Source organism: Chiroxiphia lanceolata, chromosome 28, assembly GCF_009829145.1.
Source record: "Chiroxiphia lanceolata isolate bChiLan1 chromosome 28, bChiLan1.pri, whole genome shotgun sequence".
NCBI classification, from domain to species: domain Eukaryota; kingdom Metazoa; phylum Chordata; class Aves; order Passeriformes; family Pipridae; genus Chiroxiphia; species Chiroxiphia lanceolata.
In genome coordinates, this window is record NC_045664.1 from 322471 (window position 1) to 347621 (window position 25151).

Genomic DNA, 25151 nt, shown 5'->3' on the forward strand with positions numbered 1-25151 from the left:
TGGCACCCCCCAGCTCCGGGCATTCCAGCACCTCCTGAGCCCCCCACCAGCTCTGGACGCTCCAGCACCCACTGCTCGAGCGCAGCACCCCCAGTACCCCATAGCTCTAGTCCCTCTGGCTCCAGCACCCACAACCTGCAGCTGTTCTGGGGATGCTTCTGGGGCTCCCCCCACGCTGCCACGAGGGAGGAAGCTGCAAAGTCCATTTCCTCACTCTTCAACCCCAAAAACCATCTGGGGAACCCCCCTCTGCTCACCTCAGCCGGGCACTGCCTCATCCTCCCCCCCAGTCCTGCCTGGAAGGTCGCTCCCAAGGACATCCGCAGTCCCGGGGACACGAGCGGCCCTTGGGACACCCCGGAGCGGGGGGGAGGTGTCCCCCATCCCAAATAAAGCCCTCTGGGAGCAGGAGGGAGCTGGGTGTCTGGTGGGATATGGCTGGAGCAGCTCTGGCATCGGGTGCATCCGGAGCTGCTGGAAACTGGATTTGGGAAGTCGGGATACGGGTTTGATCCCCTTGGCCCTGGCTGGGACTGGAGCTTAACTGGGACATGCCTGGAATTCCAGGCTGGCAATAAGGCAAGGGCTCTCTGTGCCCCGGGGGGCATACAGATTACGGATTACAGGGTTTGGATCTTGGATCCTGGTTGGGCTGTGCCGGAGGCTCCGGAAGGAAGGGCCAGGCAGGGCCAGGCCGGGATGTCCCACGCCACTGTGACGCCTCCCGCTCTCCCTGTCCCCAGATAAAATCTGTGACCAGATCAGTGACGCTGTCCTGGACGCCCACCTCAAGCAGGACCCCGATGCCAAGGTGGCCTGTGGTGAGTGGGGGCACCGGGGGACAGTGGGTGGGTGACGCCAATGGTGACACTGCTCTGACGTCACCTTGTCCCCACAGAGACGGTGGCCAAGACTGGGATGATCCTGCTGGCAGGGGAGATCACCTCCCGGGCCAATGTGGACTACCAGAAGGTGGTCCGGGACACCATCCGGCACATCGGCTACGACGACTCTTCCAAAGGTGCGTCCGGGGTGTCCCCGGCTGCGTGGCAGCACAGGGGTGGCACCGGGCTCACCAACAGCCTCCCCCCCCAGGCTTTGACTACAAGACGTGCAACGTGCTGGTGGCCCTGGAGCAGCAGTCCCCGGACATCGCCCAGGGCGTGCACCTGGACCGCAGCGAGGAGGACATCGGCGCCGGGGACCAGGTGAGACCAACGCGGGGCTGCCGTGGGGTCAGTGGAGCGGGGTGGGACCCTGCAGTGTGACTGTGGCTGGGGCAACCCCGCAGTGTGAGCAGGCTGGGATGTGACCCCCCCCGTCCCTGTCGGCAGGGGCTGATGTTCGGGTACGCCACGGACGAGACGGAGGAGTGCATGCCCCTGACCATCGTGCTGGCACACAAGCTCAACGCCAAGCTGGCCGAGCTGCGCCGCAGCGGAGCCCTGCCCTGGCTGCGCCCCGACTCCAAGACACAGGTGAGGTACTGGTGGGTCTCCAAACCCCCGGGGAGCCCCCTGCTCCCCCCGGGCAGCCCCTGACCCGTGTCCCCTGGCAGGTGACGGTGCAGTACATGCAGGACCGCGGGGCCGTGATCCCCATCCGGGTGCACACCATCGTGATCTCGGTGCAGCACGACGAGGATGTGTGTCTGGACGAGATGCGTGACGCTCTCAAGGAGAAGGTCATCAAGGCCGTGGTGCCCCCCAAGTACCTGGACGACGACACCATCTACCATCTGCAGCCCAGTGGACGCTTCGTCATCGGCGGGCCCCAGGTGCGGCCGAGGGCACCGTGGTGGCGGCACTGTGGTGACCACAGTGACACGGTGGTGGTGACGGCATGGCGGTGGCGTGTTTGTGGTGGTGGCAGTGGTGGCATGGTGGTGGTCACAGCGTAGCAGTCACAGTGTGGTGGTGGCAGTGACAGTGCAGTGATGGCTTGGTGGCGACGGTGGTGCCACGCTGGTGGTGACACTGGTGACAGCGCTGGCGCTGCTGATGACACTGGTGACAGTGCCGACACACAGCTGTGACACTGCTGTCCCCCACAGGGCGACGCAGGGCTGACGGGCCGTAAGATCATCGTGGACACGTACGGGGGCTGGGGGGCCCACGGCGGCGGCGCCTTCTCGGGCAAGGACTACACCAAGGTGGATCGCTCGGCCGCCTACGCCGCGCGCTGGGTGGCCAAGTCCCTGGTGAAGGCTGGGCTGTGCCGCAGGGTGCTGGTCCAGGTGGGTACTGGGCAGAGGGGGCCATACGGGGGGGGGGGGCCAGTCCAAGCAGGGACTTGGCCTCACCTGTAGCCCCCCCGCAGGTCTCGTACGCCATCGGGGTCTCGCACCCCTTGTCCATTTCCATCTTCCACTACGGCACCTCCCAGAAGAGCGAGCGGGAGCTGCTGGAGATCGTCAAGAAGAACTTCGACCTGCGGCCTGGGGTCATCGTCAGGTAACGGGCGCGGGGGGGCCGCGCCGGGGGGGGGGCCGGGGTGGGTGGGGGTCCCTCCCGGAGCAGCCCGGGGACCGCCTGGCGCCCTGGACCCCGCGCGGAGCTGCTCGGCCGCAGGAGGAGGCGCGTTCCGGGTAAGTATCCGCCGGAGCCGAGCGCTTGGAGCTTCCCCGGGGCCAGGAGCGTTTGGGGGGCTCAGGGGGAGCCCCCGGGAAGCTCCAACCGCCCCGCGGGGGTAGGGGGGACACAGAGGCGCCGCCGCAGACCCCCCGGCCAGGCAGGGAAGGGGCGAAGGCAGGACCCCGGGGCCGCTTCACTGAGTCGGGAATTGTGTATTCCAGGGATCTGGATCTGAAGAAGCCCCTCTATCAGAGGACTGCAGCCTATGGCCACTTTGGTAGGGACAGTTTCCCTTGGGAAGTGCCCAAAAAACTAAAATACTGAGGAAAAAAGAGCCTTGTTAGGGCTTTTCCCCCCACTCCCACGGGCGTAGGTTACAGAGAAGCCCGTGGGCTCTGGGGGAAGAGCTCCCGGCCCCCCCCAGCCCCTCCTTTTCTCTCTCTCTCGCCATCATTTCGGTTGCGTGGGGACCACGTGCCTCTCCCAGGGCCCCCCTGTGTCCCTCCAAATCCCTCCAGATAGTTTTTAACAAATCCCATCTGACTCCAACCTTGGATATGGGAAAAAGGCCCCAAGTGCCCCCCCAGCCTCCCCCCACTGCAGGGGGGGGCACCCCATTTTGGGTCCCACCAGTCCTGCTGCAGGGAGGGACACCCATTTTGTGTCCCCCCATCCCCTCCTTGACCCCAAATTCCACTACATCAGGAGGACACCCCATTTTGGATCTCCATCCCCTCAGTCCTGCTGTGGGGGACACACACCCCATTTTGGCTCCCACTGTCCCCCCAGTCCTGCTGCAGGGGGGGGATACAAAAACTCCTCCATTTTGGCTCCCCCGGTCATCCCCCCCACAGCCCCCAGTCCCATTGTGGGGGGACACCCCATTCCACCTCCCCGTCCACCCTGGGACCTCGCTGGTGCTGGTTTTGGTTCTTAACCCTCATTTTTAACCTCTTTTTGCTCCAAAAATGCACATTGTGGGGGACACACGCTAAAACCCGCCCCCAGACCCCCCCAGCTCCCCCCACCGAGGGTTCGGTACCAGAGGAAAATATTTTACATTTCTCTTTTCTTGGGTTTTAATCCAAAAGCTGAAGTGACTCCCCAACTGCACAACCTCCCCCACGCCCCCGTCCCGCCGATGGGGGGGCACCCCCCAACTCTGTCCGGATTTTGGGGGGAAAGGGGAGGATTTGGCCCTTGATACTTGAAGGTTTGGTGTATTTATTGTGTGCCGAGGTGGGGGCGTGAGTACAGAGAAGCCCCCGCGCTCAGCCGGCAGCTCCTGACCCCCTGAAAGCCCCCCCGCCCCTCCCCCTGCTTTCCCCCCACCCCCCCACCAGTTTGGGGGGAAACAGGGGGGAATTGGGTTTGTTGGAGCGCTGGGGGTGCCCCTGGGCGCGGCGCCCGTGGCCGGTGTGGTACAGAGAAGCCGGCTTGTTTACTGCCCGCCCGGCCCGGCCCCCCAAAGTGCCTTGGGGAGGGGGCAGGGGGGCTTTCTCTCCTCCCCCGAGTAGTTTTTTTTTTCTTGGTTTTACTATTTTCGGGAGGTTTCGTCCGAATGTTTCGATCCACCGAGTCCAAAAAACAAACTTCAAAAACAAAAAGTCTCAATAAAAGTGAAGTGATGGGTTGGATGGAGCCGCCTCCAGTTTGGGGGGTGGGGGGAGAGCTGGGGTATGGGGGGGAGGAAACAGGCACGGGGGAGAAATTGGGGTACGGGGGAAACTCGGGTGTGGGAGAAACAGGCACAGAAATGGGGGGGAGAAATTAAAGTGGGGGGGAATGGGCAGGGGGGAAACTGAGGCACAGGGGGGAAACTGAGGCACAGGGGGGAACTGAGGCACGGGGGGAAACTGAGGCACAGGGGGGTACTGGGATGGGGGGAGATTGGGGTACAGAGGGGAAATAGGGATGAGGGACTGAGGGATTAGAGGAAACTGAGGCACGGGGGGAATGGACACGGGGTGAAAAATGGGTATGGGGGGAACTGAGGCACGGGGGGGAATTGAAGTACAGAGGAGAAGCAAATATTGGGAGAACTGGGCAGGGAGGGAAATGGGTGCAGGGGAAAGGGGAATGGGTGAGGGAAACTGAGGCACGTGGGAAACTGGGGTACAGGGGAAACCGAGGGATGAGTGGAATGGGGGAAATGGGTACAGGGGGAACTGAGGGAGGGGGGAAGGGGAATGGAGGGAAATTGCGCATGGAGGGGGAACCCACAGGGGAGGGGGGAAACAGGGATACCATGAGAAACTGGGGTACGGGGGGAAACTGAGGCACAGGGAGGGAACTGAGGGATGAGGGCAAGGGGTGTGGAGGGAAATGGGATACACGGAGGGGGAGCATACGGGGAGGGGGGAGAAACGGGTAGGGGGGGAAACTGAGGCACGGGAGGATTTTTAGCTTAAAAAAACAGGGTTTATTGCGGGTGCTCAGAGCTCGGGGCCCCCCCGGGCTCCTCCCTCGCCCTCGGTCCGAGCCCCCTCCTCCTCCTCGCCGCGCCAGCTGGCGAAGGCCACCTCCTGTGCCAGGCGCTCGGGGTCCGGGCGGCCCAGCGCCAGGTTCCGCAGGGCGATCAGGGTCATCAGGGCGCTGCGAGGACAGGGGGGGACGGGGGGCACAGGGGTCAGTGCGGGGGGCACGGCGGGGGGGCCAAGGGGGCGTTCTGGGGGCTCACCTGCGGCGGAAGAGGAAGAACTTCCTGCGGAGGAAGCGCCGCAGGCGCTGGGCCGGGCTGGATTCGCGCTCCCGCCGCTGCTCCCGCTGCTCCCGCCGCAGGAACAGCGAGACCAGCGGGTCCAGCGGGACCCCCGCGGGGGGCGGCTCCCCCAGGATGGGCCGCAGCTCGGGGGGCAGCGGGGACCGCTCTGCGGGGGGGGGGGATGGGGGTGGGAGTGATTTTGGGGTTCCCGTGATCCCCCAGCCCACTGACAGGGATTTGGGGTGTCCCCATGATCCCCCTGGCCAGTGACAGGGAATGGGGGGGTTGCCAGGATGTCCCATCCCTAGTGACAGGGATTGGGGGTCCCCATGATCCCCCACCCCCCTGACAGTGATTCTGGGGGTCTCCGTTATCCCCCAGCCTGGTGGTGGGAACTGGGGGTGTTGCCATGATCTCCACACCCCAGTGACAGGGATTTTGGGGGTCACCATGGTCCCCCCACTCCAGTGACAGGGACTGGGGGTTCCTGTGATCCCTCCAGCCTTCTGATGGAAACTGGAGGGGTTGCCATGATTCCTCCCACCCTACAGACAGAGATTGGGGGTCTCTGTGATCCCACCACCCCAGTGCTCACCAGAGGATGAGATAACAGGGATTTTGGGGGCCCTGTGGTCCCCCCCACCCCAGTGACATGGAATGGAGGCCCTCCATGATCTCCCTCAGCTCAGCAGGGGCTGAGGTGATGGAGCTTTCGGGGTCCCCACAGTCCCCCCCACATCTGGATGCCCACTATGGGGGCGAGGTGACAGGGATTTTAGGGTCCTCATGCCACTGGTGCTACCCAGCATGGGAGTTGATGGTGTTTTTAGGGTTCCTGTGATCCCCGGGAGTGAACTGACAGAGATTTGGGGGAGAGGGGGGTGTCTCCCCACTGCTCAGCAGTGCCAGGGACTGGGGGGTCCCTGTGATCTCCCCACCCTGAGTGGCCCCAGGAGGTGAGATGCTTGGGGTTTTGGGATTCTCCTGGGGAGGTATCAGGGACTTTGGAGTCCCCAGGGGTGACGTGCCCAGGATTTGGGGTCCCCAGGGGTGAGATGCCCAGGGTCTGGAGTCCCAGGGGTGAAGTGCCCAGGATTTGGGATTCCCAGGGGTGTCATGCCCAGGCTCTGGGGTCCCTGGGGTGCGCTGCTCGGGGGTCTCTCACCGGTACCGTTGCGCACTCGGTCCCGCAGCTCCCGCAGCCGCGTCAGGTTCCGCTCCAGCTCCAGGGCCGTGGTGTTCACGTACAGGTACATGTAACATGAGGGCTCCGGGGACACTGTGTGCACCTTGTGGTACTGCCCTGCTGGCAGCTGGGGGACCAGGGGGGTCAGCACCCCCAGGCACCCCTGAGTCCCCCGGGGTCCCCCCAAGCCTCACCTGCATCCCCTGGCCCTCCTGGAGTGAGTGGTTCTGCTGCTGCTCCACCAGCTCCACCAGCACCTGCCCCCGCAGCACCCGCAGGCTCGTGTTCCCCAGGTCCTCGCTCACAAAGTTCTCCAGGTGCAGGCCTGGAACACACAGGGCGGGCTGTACTCCACCCCCCTCGAGCTCTTCCCTGTACCCTGTACCCTGACCCCCCCACCTCGAATCCCCAGGACCCCCATGCCCTGCACTCCAACCCCACCATGCCCTGTGTGCCCCCCTCCAAACCCTGTGCCTGGTTCCCACCCCCTCTGAATCCCTGGGACCCCCCTGCTCCCTGACAGGACATCCCTAAACCCCCCACTACCCCCCGGACACCCTGTGCCCTGTACCCCACAGCCCCCTGTGCCCCGCACCCTGTCCCCCGACCCCCCAGCCCCCCGGGCCCCACCGGGGAAGTCAGCGATGAACACGGTGTCCGTGTGTCCGTCCAGCTGCGCCTCCAGCTCCTGCAGCCGCTGCCGCCACGGCGACAGATCCACCAGCAGCGGGAGCAGCCACGGCGTGGGGGTCCAGGGGGACCAGGGGGCACGCACCAGGTCTACACGGGGGTCCACGAGTCTGTGGGGACGAGGTGTCAGCACCCCATGGCCCCCCCAGATCCTGCGTGTGCCCCCAACACTGCTGGGAGCGACAGCACCCACAGCAGGGGGGACCACGGGACCCACGGACCCACAGGGACCACGGGGCACAGACCAGACCCACCCACAGGGCACAGACCAGACCCACCCACGGGGTCCATGAGTCTGTGGGGACAGGCTGTCAGCACCCCACAGCACCCCCAAATCCTGCATGTGCCCCCAAACCACTGCACCGGCTCCAGCAGCAGTGGGGACCCCCCCAGTGTGGGGGACCACAGCACCCACTCCTGTGGGTCCACAGGCCTGCAGGGACAAGACACCCACACCCCCCATGGCCCCCCAGATCCTCCATCCCCACAAAAACCTCCTGGAAGCAGCAGCTCCAGCAGCAGCACCCAGTTTGGGGGACTATGGGACCACATCAGGGCCACTCATGGGTCCACCAGCCTGCAGGGACAGGCCACCAGCACCCCCACATCTCCCCATGTCCCCCCAAATCATGTGTGTGTACCCAAATCTCTGCTGGAGGCACAAGCTCCAGCTGCACCAACAGTGTGGGGGCCCAGAGGGACCACCCCAGGCCCACTCATGGATCCACCAGCCTGTAGAGATGGGCCACCAGCACCTCGCATCCCCCTCTGTCTCCCCAAATCGTGTGTGTGCCCCACAGCCACTGCTGGAAGCACCAGAACCAGCAGCAGCACCCACACCGAGGGAGCCCACAGGCTCCACCCGTGAGTCCCCCATCCTGTGTGCCTCCTGTGCCCCTCTGTCCCCCCAAACCCCCTCCATCCCCCCCCAGAGTCCCCATCCCCACCCTGTACCCCCCAACCCCCATCCCCTACCCATGCCCCGCTGTCTCCCCAAACCCCTCTCCCTCCCATGCCCCTGTCTCCCCATCCCTGTCTCCACAAAATCCCTCGTTCCCGCTCTCCCCCGTGCCCCCCATGCCCTTCTGCCCCTCCGTGCACCCCGTGCCCCCCGTGCCCCCGTGCCCACCGCTGCTGGAAGCGCTCGTTGATGGACACCCAGACGTCGAAGTAGATGCGGGGCCGGCTCACGTTGTACCGCGGCAGGAGGCGGCTCAGGCACGACGAGTATTGTTTGAGCATGTCCGCGTGGTCCCGCCAGCGCCGGCTCTGCGTGAACACCTGCGGGACCGCACCGGGGGCTGCGGGCACGGGGGGCACCGGGGCAGGGGGGGCTGCGGGGACCGGGGGGGACTGGGGCAGTGAGGGCTGGGGGGACCGAGGGGACTGGGAGACCGGGGGATTGGAGAACGAGGGCTGGGAGCAATGAGGGACTGGGGGGGAAAAGGGGGGGGGGAGAATAAAGGATTGGGTGGAATGGAGAATGAGGGAGAAATGAGGGGGGGATGAGGCATGAGGGGGAATGGGGGGTGGGGGGGAATGAGGGATGGGGGGATGGGGGAAACTGAGGCACGAGGAGGGAAAGGAGAGGTGAGGAAACTGAGACGTGGGGGGAGAAAAGGAAGGATGGGGGAGCTGAGGCACAGGTGGGGTGTCCCGTGGGGGTCCTCGTGTGTGGGGGGGTAATGGGAGAATGTGGAGGAAGGGGAGGCACAGGGGGGAAAACGAGGGATGGGGGCAACTGAGGCATGGAGGGAAAATCAGGCACTGGGGAAACTGAGGCTTGGGGGGGGGTCCCGTGGGGGGGTTCCCGTGCTTGGATGGGGGAAACTGAGGCTTGGGGAGGGGGGTTGCTGTAAAACATTAAGTTTATTTGGACTGATCAAAGCTGGGAACACCCTGTCCTTCCCCCCCCTATCCTGGGGCACCCCTCACCCCCGGTCCCAGGCAGCCCCCTGGGTGGGGGGGTCACTCACCCCTGGTTTCAGGTAGCCCACCTCCCCAGTGAGCCCATCCCTGTAGGTGATCTTGACGTGCTGGTGGAAGCGGGAGTGGACCATCATGTCCCAGGAATAGCCATAGAGCCCGTTGGTCCAGTTGTTGTAGCCCTGGGGGGCACGGGGGGGGGGTCACAGGACATGGGAATGGGTCACAGCAGAGCACAGGGGTCCCCACCCCAGGGGGACAAGGAGGGACCCCCATATCCGCCCTCCTGCCTCCCCTGGCAATGGCCTCACCCCATCCCACCCCCCAACAGTTCCCCCACCCCCTGTCCCCCCAGCCCTGCCCCTGTACCCCCCAGCAGCCCCCCTGTACCTCTGCGCCCCCCAAATGCCCTGCTCCAGAGTCCCCCAGCCCTAAGGGGGACTTCACCCCTTCTGTGTCCCCCAAAAGTGCCCCCACATCCTCAAAAACAGACACCATGTCCTCAAAAATCTCCCATGTCCCAAAATTAACTTCGCACTCCCAAAATACCCCCCATATACCCAAAAATAACCCCATGTCCTAGAAATATCCCAACATTCCCCAAATGAACAGTCCCTGTGTCCCCAAAATGCCCCTATATCCCCCAAAATACCCATGTCCCCCAAAATGACATCCTCACATCCCCCCAAAACGCTCCCACAGGCCCCAAAATGTCCCTCACACCCCCCAAAATACCCCTCATATCCCCAAAAATACCTCCAAGTCCTCAAAAATGCCCTCCCACACCCGAAAATACCCACCACGTCCTCAAAAAGACCCTGATCTCCCCAAAATGCCCGTCAAATCCCCCTAAAATGTCCCATACATGCCCCAAAATGCCACCCACACCCCCAAAAACACATCCACGCCCCCCAGAACATCCCTCACATCCCCAAAACACCCCACGCATCCCTGAACCCCATCTCCATGTTCCCCAAACCCCTCCTCACGTCCCCCAAACCCCTCCCCCGCGTCCCCACCCCCTCCCTGTGCCCCCCCACCCACCGGGGTGATGAAGTGGGAGTAGGGCAGGAAGAGCTGCTCCAGCACGTAGAGGATGGTGAAGGCTGCAGCCAAGTGCTGGCGAGGCCGAAGGCCCCCCCGTGCCCCCCGGCCCCCGTAGTGGCAGTCGGGGCTGGGCTGGGGGGGCCTCGTGCTGGGCAGGACCCCCCTGAGCCACGGGGGGCACCGGGCCACGAGCCCCCGTGGCCACTCGGGCCGGCAGAACAGGCCATTGGTGGCCAGCATGGTGTAGGAGAACATCCCTGGGGACAGGGGGGACATTTAGGGACCTCCTGCACCCGGGGGGCACTAAAGGACCCTCCTGTACCTCGAGGGAGCTGCGGGGACAGGGGGGTGAGGGGGTGCCCCTGTCAGGGACAGGGCAGAACTCGAGGGGGTTCCTGCCCAGGGTCAGAGTGCTCTGGGTATGTCTGGGTGCCAGGATGGGGCTGATTTAGGGGATGGGGCTGATTTAGGGGATGCCCGGCTGCCCCCGCCACGGCTGGGGAGGATTTGGGGGCTGGTGGAGGGGAACTTTGCCCTGGTTGGGGGTGGTTTAAGGGGTGTTTGGGTGCCCCTGCCACGGCTGGGGGGGATTTACAGGGGTTTGGGGAGTGTCCCTGCCCAGGTCGGGGGTGTTTTGGGGGGGTCCTTACATTGGCTGAGGGTGCTCAAGGGGGGTGATAGGGTGAGTGGAAGCCCCTACCCAAGGGGTGGCCCTGCCCAGGTTGGGGGTGTTTTGGGGGTGCCCGGGGGGGTCCTTGGCCCAGGTTGGGGGTGCTCTGCAGGATGGGAAGGTGCTCCTGCTCAGGCTCAGGGTGTTTTGGGGGCTGGAGGGTGCCCCTGCCCTGGCTGGGGGTGCTGGGGGGGTACTGGGGGTGCCATGCCCCCCTCCCCTCACCGATGCTGAAGAGCTGGGAGTTCATGCAGTGGAAGTAGGTGACGAAGACGAGGGCAAGGGGCCGCGTGGCGTCGAAGAAGAGCAGGAAACCCGCGGAGAGGTCGAGCACCAGCCCCCCCCCATGCACCACCAGCAGGCTGGTCAGCTCCTCCGACAGCACCAGCCTGGCCACAGAGCCTTCCTCAGCGTCAGCCTCACCCTGACACCCTCCTCAGCCTCACCCCAACACCCTCCTCAGCCTCACCCCAACACCCTCCTCAGCCTCACCCTGACACCCCCTCACCCTCCTCATCCTCCCTTTTCTCACTCCGACACCCTCACCCTCCTCATCCTCACCCTGTTTGTCACTCCCTCTCATCCTCACCCCATTGCCTCCCTCACCTTCCTCACCCTGTCCCTGTCCCACTTCTCATCCTCAACTCAGACCCATCACCCCATTGCCTTCCTCATCCCATCCTCATCTTCACTCTGACTCTGTGGCCCATCCTCATCCCCATCCCCCTCCTCATCCTCACCCTTAACCCATCCCTCTAACACTCTCATCTTCACTCTGCCCCCATCCTCCTCTTCACCCTGTCTCTGTCACACCCTCCTCATCCTCACCCTGAACCCCTCATCTCCAATGCATCCCCACTGCCCCCTTGTCACCCTCCTTATCCTCACCCCGACCCCACCAACCCACCTCACCCTCCTCATCCAAACCCCAGCCCCATCACCCTCCAAACCCTGACCCAAGCCCCATCACCCTCCTCATCCTCACCTCGACCCCAACAACTCCCTTCCCACTCCTCACCCCCAACCTGTCCCCATCCCTGTCCCCTGCCCACCCCCCTGTGCCCCCCAGACCTGAAGGGGGAGAAGAGCCAGTGCCGGGCGAGGGAGCCCATGGAGAACCCCCCGACCCAGTCCCCATCCAGCTTCTTCAGCCCCGCGATGAAGTACACGATGAACACCTGGGGGGCACGGGGTCAGGGGGAGTCAGGGGGTCCAGGGGATCCCAGAGGGGGCCCGGGGGGGGGCTCTGGGTGTCCCTGGGGCAGGGGCACTCACCTGGGCACGTAGCAGGGCATAGTTCCACAGCGGGACGTGGGCGTTGCGCTTACGGGGACGGAACAGCCCATCCACGGACCTGGGGGGACACCGGGGACAGAAGGGGGGCCAGGTCACTGTCACCCCACTGCCAGAGCTGTGGGAACATGTGCCACCATCCCACAGGGACAGAGAGCCACAGGGATACCCCGTGGAGACCCTGGTGCCAGGTCCTGTGCCACCCACTGGGGACACCATGGCCTGAGCCATCCCCGGGGATCCCAGTGCCACTGGGGACCCTAGGACCTGTGTGACCCCCTGGGGGACCCTGTGCCACAGGGGATTTCAGGACCTGTGTCACCCCCTGGGTACTCCGTGCCACAGGGGAACCCGCTGCCACAGGGGACCCCACAACCCGTGCCACCCCCTTAGGGACACCAAAACCATGGGGGACCCCAGAGCCTGTGCCACTCCATGGGGACACCCTCTGAGCACACAGCACCATGGGGACCCTGGTGCCACAGGGGACCTCGGAACCTCTGGGGGCCACCCCACAGGGACCCCCAGGCCCTGTGTCACTCGGAGTCACCCATCCTGCTGCCTCACAGAGCCCCTGACCCGGGGTCCCCAGTGCCCCCCCGTCCCCCCGGGTGCCCACCCGTAGCGGTCAGCGCCCAGCAGTGCCAGCTGGAAGCCCAGCAGCCCGTAGAGGTAGGAGTGGTTGTTCCAGGAGGTTTTGTCCAGCAGGAACAGGTACCAGTACGGGCACAGGAAGGCGACGCAGCTCAGCCGGTAGCAGCACCCCAACATGATGCCCAGCGCCCCTGCGGGCACGGGACCCTCAGTGTGTCCCTGGCCCCTCCCGGTGCCACCCCTTCCCTGTTCCCAGCCCTCCTCCCAGTCCAGTGCCAGACCCCAACACGATGCCCAGTGCCCCTGCGGGCACCCCACATTCTGTGTCCCCCTGGGAACCCTCTTGGTGCCACCCCCTCTGCCTGTCCCCAGAATTCCCGAGCTCCCCTCCCAGTCCATGACAGTCACAGTGCCCATTCCCATCCCAGTGCCAGTCCCTACCATGGTTCCTGTCCCCATCCCATCCTCATTTCTGTCCCAGTGCCCATCTCAGTGCCTTGGTCCAGACATTGTCCCAGTGCCACCCCCCCACCTGTCCCCACAGGGGTGGGGCTCTGCGTCCCCACCCTCCCCTAGCTCCCCTCCCAGTCCCAGTCCCAGTGCCATTCCCACCCCAGTGCCCGCCCCCACTGTGGCTCCTGTCCCCATCCTACCCCCCTTTCTGCCCAGTACCACCCCCTGTTTGTCCCCTTCTGGTATCCTCATCTTCCCCAAATTCCTCTCCCAGTCCATCCCAGCACCCGTTCCAGTCCATCCCAGTGTCCATTCCCACCCCGGTGCCCGTCCCCCTCCCACCCCCATTTCTGCCCCAGTGCCATCCCCTGCCCGGTGCCCCTCCCTGTCCCTCCCAGCCCGTACCCAGGAACATGACGGTGTAGAGCAGGTACATCCAGTCGAGGGGCAGGGGCTGCAGGAAGGGCAAGAGGGGGAAGCGACAAACCTCGAGCCCGTCCAGGTACCGCTGGTCCAGGTGGCCCAGCCCCCGCTCCTGCGGCACGTCCAGCGCCATCAGCAGCCCTGGGGGGCGGGGGGGGTCAGTGATCTCCGTCCGGGCGGGCACTGACCCCCCTCCAGCCCCAAACCGCTGCCCAACCTTTGCTCCGGTGCTGACGCGTTACTGCCCGGCCGCCTCCATCCCTCGGACAGCAGGGACCCCCCGGATCCCAGCTATCCCTCTCCCAAAGCCCCTGAGCCCCCCCGAGCCCCTCGATCCCCTCAGCCCCCCCAGGCCCGGCCTCTCTGCCCCCCAGAGTCCCCCCGGCGCCCTCCCGGAGCGCCCCCCGTTCCTCCCAGTCTCCGTTTCCGTGTCTTTCCCGGAGCCCCTCCAGCCCCCCCAGCCCGCGAAGCCACTGTGGACCCCACAGCCCCGTTTCCCTGTCCCCCTCGGTTATTCCCGAGGCTCTCCCAGTCTTCCCCCGGCCCCTGCCCTCCCTGTCCCCCTGGTGCCCCCCGGACCCGGAGTCCCCCTGGGTCCTCCCGAGCCCCGCAGTCCCTGTCCCCCCTCAGAGCCCCTTGTCCCCCCCAGCCCCCAATTTCCTTGTCCCCCCAAAGCACCTCCGGCCATCCCTGGTCCCCCCCGGTCCCAGTACCCTCGGAGTCCCCCCGGCACTCCCCAGCCCCGCTCTCCCCGCCCCCCGAGCGGTCACCCGGAGCCCCCCCGCTCCTCCCATCCCCGGAGCTCTCTCGGTCCCTTCGGTGCCCCGCAGCCCCGGTACCCCCGGAGCGCCCCTGGTGTTCCCCCAGCCCCGGAGACCTCCGGTCCCCCCGGTCCCCGCTGACCGAAGGCGGCGCGGAAGGCTCCGAGCGCTGCGGGGTCCTGCGGCCGGTGCATCAGCCGGACGAAGCGGTGCCACCGCGTCAGGTCCCGCAGCTCGAACCCGAGCAGCCGCCGCGCCAGCCCGGGGCCGGTCCCGGGGGTCCCGGAGGGGCCGGGGGGACGCGAGGGCGGTCCCGCCGCCGCCTCCCCCCGCTCCGGCCGCCTCCGCCGTGCCAGGCCTGCCGGGGGTCACAGGTCAGGGGTCGCAGGGCGGGAATTCCAGCCCGACGGTCTCGTCCCGGGGATCCCGCGCCCCCGCCCCGTTCCCGGTTCCCTGTTCCCCGTTCCGCACCCGCCGCCGCCGCCATCGCCGCGGCCCCGCCCCCGCGACACGTCACACGCGTCACGGCCGCGGCAGCCAATCAGCGGCGCGGGGGGCGGAGCAGCGCGACCACACCCCTGTCGGGCCCCGCCCCTCTCTAACCCCGCCCCCCGCCCTGACCCAGGCTCCCGATGCGAGACCCCCTGACCTCCGACCCCTGACCTCCGACCCCTGACCTCCGACCCCCTCACAGCCCCCCCCCCCCCCCCGGCCGCGGGACCCCCGACCCGCCCCAGAGACCCCGCCCAGACCCGGCCCCTCCCGCCCCGCCGCGACCCCCGCCCCGACCCCTCCGCGACCACGCCCCGGAACCCGCCCCCTCCCCCGCCCCCTGATCCCGCCCCCCTCGCGACCCCCGACCCGCCGCGATCCCCCAGCCCGGCATCCCCGACCTCTGCGACCCCCGCGACCCCTACCCTGACCCCGCCGCGACCCCACCCCGTAACACCCCCAGCCCGGCACCCCTGACCCGCCGCGACCCCCGCCCCGCGCCCAGCCCGGCGCCCCCCGCCTCGACCCCGCCCTGCCCCCGGCCCGCCCCCGGCCCGCCCCGGCCCGGCGGTGCCGCCGCTCCCGGAAGCCCCGGACAGGCGGGGCGGGCGCGGGGCCGCGGTGGGAGCGGAGCGGGACCGGACCGGCCATGGTGGGACCGGCGGACACCGGCGGGGGGGCCCTCGGGGGGCGCCGGGCTGTGCGGGGGCGGGCGGGGGGGTCCGCGGGGCAGCCCCGGGGCTGTTTAGGGGTGTTTAGGGGGTGTCTGTGGAGGGGGGCGTGCCCGGGGTGCCCGTAGGGTGCTTGGGGGTCCCTCTGCGGGGTCCCTCTGGGGTATCTGGGGTGTGCATGGGGGTCTGGGGTACGTATGGGCTGCCAAGAGTGCCCACGGGGTACTTGGGGAAATGCCTGTGGGGTGACTGGGGTGGATACTGGGGGCATATGGAGTGTACGTGGGGTGCCAGGGGGGTACCCACGGGGTGTGAGGGGTACCCACAGGGTGCTTGGGGGGTCCCTCTGGGGGCTCTGGGGTGTGTGGGGGGGTCTAGGGTGCCCGTGAGGCACTTGAGGAAGTGCCCAGGGTGCTTTGAGATGCCCATAGGATGCTTAGGGGTTCCTCTGGGGCTTCTGGAGTGTGTGTGGGGGGGATCTGGGGTGCCTATACAGTGCTGGGGTGTGCCCAGGGAACCCACAGGATATCTGGGGAAGTGCCTATGGGTGCTTGGGTTGAACGTGGGGCACTTGTGGGGTGCTCAGGGCACCTATGGGGTGCCTAGGGTGCCCACAGGGGGCTTAGTGGGTACTTTTGGGGTGCCTGGGGGGTGCCCAGGGTACATAGAGGGAGCTTGGGGGTGCCTGGGGTGTCCTTGCAGGGCTTGGTGGGTGGCTGGGGGTGTCTGGGATGTATGTGAGTGCTCAGGGGGTGCCCATGGAGGCTTGGTGGGTGCTCAGAGTGTCTCCGGGGTGTCTGGGGGGTGCCCAGGTTGTCCATGGAGCGGTTGGGGGGTTCCTTGGGTGCCCATGGGGTGCCTGGGGGGTGTCTGGGTTGCCTGGGGGGTGCCCAGGGTGCATGTGGCTGCTGGGAGTGCCCCCTGAGCCCTGCCCCGTGCTGCAGGCGGGGGTCCCGGCGGGGGTCCCAGAGGGGGACCCGACAGATGCCACGACGGGGGACGGGCGCGTGCGGGCACTGCAGAGGGAGGTGCAGGGGGTCACCACCATCATGACCCAGAACGTGGAGCGGATCCTGGCACGGGGGGAGAACCTGGAGCAGCTGCACAGCAAGAGCCAGGACCTGGAGGCCACCGTGAGGGGGGCACAGGGGCACCAGGGTGGGCACGGGGACCCCAGGGTGGGCACAGGATCATTGGGGTGGGCATGGGGTCATTGGGGTGGGTACAGGGTCATTGGAGCAGGCATGGGGTCATTGGGGTGGCATGGGGTGGCATGGGGTGACCAGTGGGGCAACAGGGTCATCAGGGTGGGCACAGGGACTCCGGGATAGCACAGGATTCCCAATGTGACATGGGGTCCCCCAAAGTGGGCACAGGGCCCCTGAGGGGACACAAGGTCCCTAAGGTGGCATGGGGTTGCCAGGATGGTCACAGGGTCATTGGGGTGGGCACAGGAACCCCAGGGTGGGCATGGGGTGATCAGGGTGGGCACAGGGTCCCCATGATGGGCACAGGGGCTCTGAGGGGATCACAAAGCCCCCGAGGTGGCACAGGACTCCTGGGAGGGCACAGGGTCCCTGGGGTGGGTGCTGGGACCCCAGGGGGGAACACGAGGTCCCCAAGGGGGCTGCAGGGTGCCCAGTGGGTTGGCATGGGACACTTGGGTGGCAGGAGGTGTCCCCAGGGTGGCAGTGGGGGCCCCAGGGTGGCAGTAGCGTGTCCCCAGGAGGTCAGAGCTGTCCCTTGCGTGGCAGTTGGGGTCTCCAGAGTAGCAGGGTGTCCCTGGGTTGGCAGTGTTGTCCTTGGAGTGGCAGCTGAGTGTCCTCAGAGTGGTAGTGGCTGGTCCCCAGGGTGTCATGGGTGTCCCTGGGGTGTCAGGTGTGTCCCCAGGGTGTCATGGGTGTCCCTGGGGTGGCAGAGGTGTCCCCAAAGGGGCAGTGGGTTGTCCTCAGGGTGTGAGGGCTGTCCCCAGTGTCTCAGCAGATGTCCCCAGGGTGGCACTGGGTGTGTCAGGGCTGTCCCCTGGATGTCAGTGGGTTGTCCCCAGGGCGTCAGGGGTGTCCCCGTGTCCCTGCAGTCGGAGCACTTCCGCACCACGTCCCAGAAGATGGCCCGGCGCTACTGGTGGAAGAACGTGAAGCTGCTCGTCATCCTCAGCCTCGTGGGCGCCATTGTCCTCATCCTCATCATCCTCCTGGCCACTGGCACCATCCCCACCTAGAGCCACCGTCCCATGGGGACACGGCCACCCTGGAGCTGAATACACACGGGGGGACGAGACAGAGGGACTCGTGTGTGTGTGTGTGTGTGTGTGTGTGTGTGTGTGCTGGGGGGACATGGGGGACATGGGGGGATATGGGGGGACACGGGAGGACGGCCATGGGGACATGGGGAGCACACAGGGACATGGGGGCACTGGGGACAGGTATGGGGACACATGGGGACATGGGAATATGCATGAGGAGATGGGGGGACACGGCAAGGGACAGGCCCTGGGGACGTGGGGATGTGTGTAGGGACAACACATCAGTCACGAGGGGAACGCGCGCAGGGATGCGGGGGGGCCAGCAGGTGCCATGCCAGGGCGTGGGGGTGGTGCCAGGCACAGAGGGACAAAGGGCACAGTGTGGTGGTGGTGGCACTGCCATCCTGGGGGGGCTGGGACGGGCAGGGGACAGGGACATGGGGGGGACATGGGTGGCCCAGGGTGGCCCCATGTCTGCAGGGACTTGGGGACACCAACACGTGGGGGGCTGTGGGGACCCATTTCTGGGGGACAGGGCGGTCCCTGGGGAACACATTTCTGTGGGGCCTGGGGGTCCCTGGGGGCAGGGAACACCCCCGTATTCGGGGGCCTGTAGGGATGGGAGGGGTGTCTCGGGGACATGGGGGTCCCTGGGGGGCAGGGAACACCCCAATATTTGGGGGCCTGTGGGGGGGAAGGTGTCTCTGGGGACATGGGGGTCGTGGGGGACCCCGCAGCTAGGGAGGGTCGAGTGGGGTGTCCCGGGGACCCCCGCCTCGGGCGGTAGGGCCGGGATGTTCAGGGGACGCCTGGAGACACGCGGGGCTGGGGGGGGGGGGGGGCGGTCCCGGTCCCTCCCGTCGGGGGCGGCCGCTGGAGCCCGGGACGGGACGGGACGGGCGCTCCGGGACCGGGCACCGACCTCGGGACCGGGACCGACCTCCGGGACCGCACTGAGCCCCCCGGACCGGGACCATGGTGAGTGCCGGGCCGCCACCGCCGCTTTCGCTTTCGCTTCCCGAAGGGCGGACCGGGATCGGGGAGACCCCTGGGCTTGGAACTCCCCGGAGCCGGTCCCGGTGCCGGTCCGCCCCCCCGAGCTGTCCCTGCGGGCGGGAGGGACACGGCCCCCCTCGGGGTGGCCGGTGCGGGACTTTCCGTGTCCCCCTGTCTCTGCGTGTCCCGGCCCCCGTGTCGTCTGTGTCCCCTGCCGCGCCCCGTCCCGCCGATCACGGTAATCCGGGTGTCTCCGCGTGTGTCCCGACCCCGCAGGGCCCGTGTCCCCCCGATCTCCGTCCTTGGCCCATGTCCCCACGGTTTCCTGTCCCCGTGGTCGCCGTGTGCCCCCTCCTCACAGTACCAGTGTCCCCACGGTCCCGGTGTCCCCATGATCCTCATGTCCCAGTGCCCCTTCCCTGCGGTGCTCTTGTCCCCAGGGTCCCCGTGGTGCCCCTTCCCTGCGGTGCTCTTGTCCCCACGGTCCTTGTGACCCGTGGTCACCCTTTGTCCCCGGATTGCCAGTGTCCCCATGGTCCCCGTGTCCCCATGATCCTCATGTCCCCCTGGTCTCCACGGTCCTCCTTCCCCGCGGGTGCCCCCATCCCCAGCGTTCTCGCAGCGTCTCCCCCGTGTCCCCACGGTGTCCCCCCACGTCCCTTGTCCCCCCGTGTGTCCTCAGGCGGGGCTGGCACGGTGCCAGCGCCAGGCGGCGGAGGTGACCGAGCTGATGCGGCAGAACTTGGAACGGGCGATGGAGCGGGAAGGGCACCTGGAGCGGCTGCAGAGCCGGGCCCAGGACCTGCGACAGGCGGTAGGACCGTGGGGACAGGCGGGGACACACGGCTGGGGACGGGGGTGGCACTACAGGGACACACAGACCTGGGGACACACGGCTGGGGACGGGGGTGGCACTACAGGGACACACAGACCTGGGGACACACGGCTGGGGACGGGGGTGGCACTACAGGGACACACAGACCTGGGGACACACGGCTGGGGACGGGGGTGGCACTATTGGGACATATAGACCTGGGGACACACACGGCCGGGGATGGTGGCACTATTGGGACACCTGGAGTGGCTGCAGCCCCGGGCTTGGGACCCCAGGGACATGCGGCCAGGGACAGGGGTGGCACTGTAGGGACATATAGCCCTGGGAGGGGACACACAGAGCTCTGGAGGGCATTATAGGACACGCGGCCCGAGGGGGACACACAGAGCCCTGGGGGGCATTATAGGGCTGTGGAGCCCCAGGGAGGGGACCCAGGGCCATGGAGGGGCTGTGTGTCACCCCCGTGGGCTGTCCCCTGTACCCCCCGTGTCCCACTGCAGAGCGAGGCCTTCACCCGCAGCACTCGGGCGGTGACACGGCGACAGCGCCGGGGACAGCGCCGCTGGCTCCTGGTGGCCCTCGGCCTCGGCCTCTTCCTCCTCCTCCTCCTCCTGGGCCTGGGCCTGGCACTGGCCCTGGCACGGTCACCTCCAGCCACTGCCACTGTCCCCACCCCGCAGGCACAGACTGAGCCCCCCCCCCAGCACCGTGGGGACCCTTTGACAACAGAGCAATGGGGGCGCCCCATGATAAATAAACAGCAGGATTTGTTTGGGTAGACCATACCATAACAAACTACTGGGATGATCTTCAGGGAGACTCTACAACAAATAAGCACCAGGATCTCATTCGGGGAGACCCGACAATAACAAACCTGCAGGATGAGCTCTGGGGAGACCCTACAATAAATACACACTCAGATCTGCTTTGGAGAGACCCTACAATAACAAACGTGCCAGACCTTCTTTGGAAAAACTGCACAAGAACAGAAGAGCAGGACCCACCCAAGGGAGACCCTGTAATAAACACCAGGAGCTCTTTGGGGAGACCCTACAATAACAAACCAGCAGGACCCACTTCAGGGAGACCCTACAATAAATCAGCACCAGTACATGATTCAGGGAGACCCTACAATAACAGAATAGCAAGATGAGCTCCAGGGAGACCTTACAATAATGAACATGCTGGACCCACTCTGGGGATACCCTACAATAAGTAAGCACCAAGACTTGTTTGGGAAGGCTCTACAATCACAAACCAGGAGGATGAACTTCAGGGACACCCTACAATAAATAAATAACCAGGATCTGTTTTAGGGAGACCCTATAATAACAAAAGCTCCAGAATCTGCTTTGTAGACACACTAGAAAAACAAATCAGCAGGATGAGTTCTGGGGACACTCTACAATAAATAAACACCAGAACTCATTTGGAGAGACCCTACAATAACAAACATGCTGGACCCCCTCCGGGGAGACCCTACAATAAAAGCAGCGGGATGATCTCCAGGAAGACCCTACAATCAACAAACACTGGGATGTGTTTGGGGAAACCCCACAATGACAAATAAGGGGGATTGATTTGGTGTAGACTCCACAATAACAAACCCATGGGATCTACTTCAGAGAGACCCTACAATAAATAACCACCAGGATTTATTTGGAGAGACCCTACAATAACAAACCAGCAGAATGATCTTCATGGAGACCCTACAATAACAAACGTGCTGGACCCACTCGGGGGAGACCCTACGATAAATAAACACAAGGAATTGTTTGGGGACAGCCTATGATAACAGAGAAACTACAATAAAAAAGCTCCACAATCTGTTTTTTAGAGACCCTACAATAACAAATCAATAAGTTCAGCTCCAGGAAGACCCTACAATAAATAAACACCAGGACTTGGTTTGGGGAGACCCTACAATAACAAAACAATGGGGCAATCTTCAGGAAGACTTTACAACAGCAAACGTATTGGGGAGACCCTACAATAACAGAGCAGCAGGGTGACCCCTGGGGAGACCCCACGATAAATAAGCACCAGGATCAGCTTTGAGGACACCCTACAATAACAAGTGTGCCAAACCCCTCTGGGGAGATCCTGTGATATGTAAACCCCAAGAATTGTTTGGGGAGACCCTATAGTAACAAACCGGTGGGATTTGCTCAGAGTAGACCCTACAATAGCAAAGAGATCCTATGATAAATAAGCACCAGAATCTGCTTTGGGGAGACCCTACAATAACAAACAAGCAAGGTGATCTTCAGGGAGACCCTACAATAGCAAATGGATCCTACAATAAAAAAAACCCACCAAAACCTACAATAATAGGCCCTACAATAATAACTCCTTGTGCCTTCTCTTGAGAAACCCTACAATACCAAAGCAGTAGGATGGTCTCTGTGAAGACCCTACAATAACAAACGTGCTAGATCCTCCAGGGAGACCCTATGACAAATTAGCACCGGGACTTGCCTTGGGGAGACCCTACAATAACAAACCAGCAGGACCTTTCCAGGGAGACCCTATGACAAATTAGCACCGGGACTTGCCTTGGGGAGACCCTACAATAACAAACCAGCAGGACCTTTCCAGGGAGACCCTACAATTAATAAACACTAGCATCTAGTTCTGGGAAACCCTACAATAACAAACCAATGATATGATCTCTGGGAAGACCCTACAATAACAAACATGACAGATCTACTTTGGGGAGACCCTACAGTAGATAAACACCATGACTCTTGTTTGGAGACACCCTACAATAATGAATCAGCAGGACCCACTTCAGGGAGACCTGATGATAACAAATGAGCTGGACACTTTCTGGGGAGACCCTACAATAAATAAACACCAGAACCCGCTTTGGGGTAAACCCTACAATAACCCCCCGCCATGCCTCGCTGCTGGGAGACCCTACAATAACAGAGCAGGAGGGTGATCTCCAGGGAGACCCTATGATAACACCCCCTTCCTTGCTCCCAAGAGACCCTACAATAACAAAGGGCCCTGATTCAGGGAGCTCCAACCACAACAGACCCCCCCACAATCCACTCTGGGGAGACCCTACAATAACACACCAGTGGCACCCACCCTGGGGAAACCCCACTTTGGCCACAGGTGCCACCAACCTGCGCCAGGGGCAGGAGGGGGCTGTGGCCTCCCAGAAGGGTCCCTGGTGACATGGTGACATCGGGGAGGGGACCCCAGGGAGGGTCCTTGGGCAAAAAATGGCACCGGGAAGGGGACAGAGGGGTCGGGGGGACATGGCACCATGGCCACCTACACAGGGACACCCTGAGAGGGGACTCTGAGGGGGATGACAGACGGGGGTCCCCAGGAGCCCCCCCGGATGTCCCCCTGCCCCAGTGTCCCCAGCAGTGACAGACACCGGAGCCTCGCAGCACCTTTATTGACACTGGCGGGGGTGGCACCGGTCCCTGGGGGGTGGCACCGTCCTGGGGGGGTGCCTGTGTCCCCCGGGGGGGCGTGGCAGGGTCAGCCCGTGCCCCGGCGCTTGCTGAGCTCGTCCTGCACGCGCTGGCACAGGGCCCTGCGCAGGGGGGGCTCCAGGGGGCTGCGGGCGCACACCCGGCGCGTCACCTCCTCCGCACTGTCCCCCTGGGGGGCACGGCACCGCTGGGGACACAGCACCCGGGGAGCCCCACAGCACCCACAGAGCCCCCACAGCCCCCACAGCGCCCACAGAGCCCCCACGGCACCCACACCCAGGGCATCCCCTGCCCCATGGGACCCCATGGCACCCCTTGCCCCAGAGCAGCACATCCTATCCCACAGAACCCCCCAGGCACCCACTGCACCTCATGGCATGCCCTTCCCCACAGAACTCCCCCCCCAACACCCACTGGGCCCCACAGAGGCACCCCATGGAATCCCCTCCCATGGCACCCAACACCACCACCCCCTGCCCATGGAATTGCTTCCCATGGCACCCCACCCCACCACCCCCTGCCCCATGGAATCCCCTCCCATGGCACCCCACCCCACCACCCCCTGCCCCATAGAATCCCCTCCCATGGCACCCCACCCCACCCCACCACCCCCTGCCCCATGGAATCCCCTCCCATGGCACCCCACATCACAACCCCCTGCCCCATGGAATCCCCTCCCATGGCACCCCACATCACAACCCCCTGCCCCATGGAATCGCTTCCCACGGCACCCCACACCACTACCCCTGGCCCACAGTGGCACCTCACTGCCCCACGGGACCCCCTCGCTCAATGGGCACCCCCTGCCCCACAGCACCTCTCACCCACAGCACCCCAACCCTATGGCACCCCTGGCCCCACAGCAGCACCTCCGACCCCACGAGACCTCCCAGACACTCAATGGGTACCCACTGTCCCATGGAACCCCCCTACCCATGGCAGCACCTCCTGCCCCACAGAACCCCCCCTGGTGCCCCATTGCCCCCCGGGGTCCCACCTGGTGCACGATCACGGCCGTGACGGTCCCGTCGTCCCCCTCGTACTCGAGGCAGAAGAGCCGCGGCCCCCGGGAGGGGTCGGGGGGGGCCCCGCGGGGGTCGCCGGGGGGGGGGCCCGCGCTGGCATCGCCCCCGGGACCCCCTGTGGCACCTACACCCTCAGCGGGGGCTGTGAGACCCGCGGGGAGCCCCAACCCAGCACCCCCCCAGTGCCCCTCCATCCACACCTGGGGTCCCCCCGACCCCCTCCGCCCTTGAGTGCCCCCCCAGGGGTGCCCCCCCATTCCCCGCCCATATCCTGGGCGCTCCCTCTTGTCTCTTGGATGCCCCCCACCCCTGTCACCAACAAGGGCGCCCCCCACCCCTGACCCCCTCCGGGTGCCCCCCCGCTCCCCAGCCCCCGCTGGATTCCCCCCCCAACCCAGGGTTGCCCTCCCCCCACTGTCACCCCCTTGGATGTCCCCCCCCAGCACCCAAGGGTGCCATCCCCTCCTCACCCATCTCCTGGAGTCCCACCCGCTGTCCCCCCACCTTGGTGACCCCCAACCCTCCCAGGGGTGCCCTCCGTGTCCCCCGACCCTTGGGTGCCCCCCCTCAGCCGCCCCGCCGCAGCCCCCGTGCCCCGCTCACCGCAGCCCCGGGGCCGGTACACCTGCTGGTCGGGCCGGCGGGGCCGGGGCGGGTTCGGGGTGAGCCGGGTGCGCGCCCGGCCCCGCGCCTGCCGCACGGCGCGGTCGTACGCGTCCCTGCGCACCGGGAACCGGTTACCGGGGGTAGGGGGACGCGGCGGGAGCGGGGGGCGCGCGGAGCCGCCGGCGATGTTACCTGGCGAGCTGGTTGCGGCGGATGTGCCGCACGAAGCCGTGGCTCATGTCGAGCCGCCCGCCCGGCCGGCAGCGCCAGCCCGGGGCCGGGGCCGCCGCCTCCATCCCGGTTACCGAGGGGGGTCGGTCCCGGGAGGTCGGTCTCGGGGACGCGGCGCCTTTAAGAGCCCCGCGGGTCCGGCGGCCGCGCGTGCGCAGAGCCCTCAGCGGTGAGCGCTGACCCCGCCCCTTCAGTCGAGCGTGCGCACGGCCCGGCCCCCGCGCCCCCCGCGCAGGCGCAGTGCGCGCGCGCCGCCGCCATGTCGAGCCGCGGGC

The 25151-nt window shown here is 65.6% G+C and overlaps 4 protein-coding genes across 5 annotated transcripts; 2 read left to right on the top strand and 2 right to left on the bottom strand.

Annotated features, from left to right (window-relative positions):
• Positions 1 to 721: 721 nt before the first annotated feature.
• On the top strand, positions 722 to 4210 carry MAT2A (methionine adenosyltransferase 2A; the record flags this gene model as incomplete). The annotated part of the gene is made up of 8 exons (XM_032712415.1): positions 722 to 821; positions 899 to 1021; positions 1096 to 1208; positions 1335 to 1478; positions 1559 to 1777; positions 2054 to 2236; positions 2320 to 2453; positions 2795 to 4210. Coding segments are annotated over 8 exons (1119 nt in total), but the record flags the coding sequence as incomplete, so codon positions are not given.
• A 762-nt stretch (positions 4211 to 4972) lies between these two features.
• GGCX (gamma-glutamyl carboxylase) lies at positions 4973 to 14613 on the bottom strand. The gene is made up of 14 exons (XM_032712767.1): positions 14463 to 14613; positions 13542 to 13700; positions 12709 to 12874; positions 12072 to 12150; positions 11868 to 11974; positions 11022 to 11185; positions 10124 to 10383; positions 9130 to 9261; positions 8283 to 8434; positions 7094 to 7263; positions 6658 to 6788; positions 6443 to 6590; positions 5254 to 5443; positions 4973 to 5168 (listed from the first exon to the last, which is right to left on the bottom strand). The coding sequence occupies exons 1-14, from the start codon at positions 14512 to 14514 to the stop codon at positions 5009 to 5011; spliced, it is 2070 nt and encodes a 689-aa protein (XP_032568658.1). The 5' UTR covers positions 14515 to 14613; the 3' UTR covers positions 4973 to 5008.
• Positions 14614 to 15419: 806 nt separating this feature from the next.
• VAMP8 (vesicle associated membrane protein 8) lies at positions 15420 to 17767 on the top strand. 2 transcript variants are annotated; one of them, XM_032712790.1, is made up of 3 exons: positions 15420 to 15464; positions 16428 to 16616; positions 17561 to 17767. In XM_032712790.1, exons 1-3 carry the CDS (start codon positions 15462 to 15464, stop codon positions 17702 to 17704), a joined length of 336 nt encoding a protein of 111 aa, XP_032568681.1. In that variant the 5' UTR covers positions 15420 to 15461; the 3' UTR covers positions 17705 to 17767. The 2 variants fall into 2 exon arrangements, with proteins under 2 accessions (XP_032568681.1, XP_032568680.1); XM_032712789.1 differs by lacking the exon at positions 15420 to 15464 and having other exon boundaries at positions 16343 to 16616.
• Positions 17768 to 22957: 5190 nt separating this feature from the next.
• C28H2orf68 (chromosome 28 C2orf68 homolog) lies at positions 22958 to 24992 on the bottom strand. The gene is made up of 4 exons (XM_032712785.1): positions 24838 to 24992; positions 24643 to 24758; positions 24012 to 24154; positions 22958 to 23183 (listed from the first exon to the last, which is right to left on the bottom strand). Exons 1-4 carry the CDS (start codon positions 24939 to 24941, stop codon positions 23061 to 23063), a joined length of 486 nt encoding a protein of 161 aa, XP_032568676.1. The 5' UTR covers positions 24942 to 24992; the 3' UTR covers positions 22958 to 23060.
• Positions 24993 to 25151: the final 159 nt, after the last annotated feature.

What these genes read in the sequence shown, in the direction of transcription:
- GGCX (XM_032712767.1), bottom strand. Translation starts at nt 14,514, where the DNA reads ATGCACCGGCCGCAGGACCCCGCAGCGCTCGGAGCCTTCCGCGCCGCC. An exon ending in AGCCTTCCGCGCCGCCTTCG is followed by an intron (nt 13,701 to 14,462) that starts GTCAGCGGGGAC and finishes CCCGCCCCCCAG; the next exon opens with GGCTGCTGATGGCGCTGGAC. An exon ending in CTGGGCGCTGACCGCTACGG is followed by an intron (nt 12,151 to 12,708) that starts GTGGGCACCCGG and finishes GTGTCCCCCCAG; the next exon opens with GTCCGTGGATGGGCTGTTCC.
- VAMP8 (XM_032712789.1), top strand. Translation starts at nt 16,383, where the DNA reads ATGTGGCTGCTGGGAGTGCCCCCTGAGCCCTGCCCCGTGCTGCAGGCG. An exon ending in GCCAGGACCTGGAGGCCACC is followed by an intron (nt 16,617 to 17,560) that starts GTGAGGGGGGCA and finishes GTGTCCCTGCAG; the next exon opens with TCGGAGCACTTCCGCACCAC.
- C28H2orf68 (XM_032712785.1), bottom strand. Translation starts at nt 24,941, where the DNA reads ATGGAGGCGGCGGCCCCGGCCCCGGGCTGGCGCTGCCGGCCGGGCGGG. An exon ending in CGCCGCAACCAGCTCGCCAG is followed by an intron (nt 24,759 to 24,837) that starts GTAACATCGCCG and finishes CCCGGTGCGCAG; the next exon opens with GGACGCGTACGACCGCGCCG. An exon ending in GTACCGGCCCCGGGGCTGCG is followed by an intron (nt 24,155 to 24,642) that starts GTGAGCGGGGCA and finishes TAGGTGCCACAG; the next exon opens with GGGGTCCCGGGGGCGATGCC.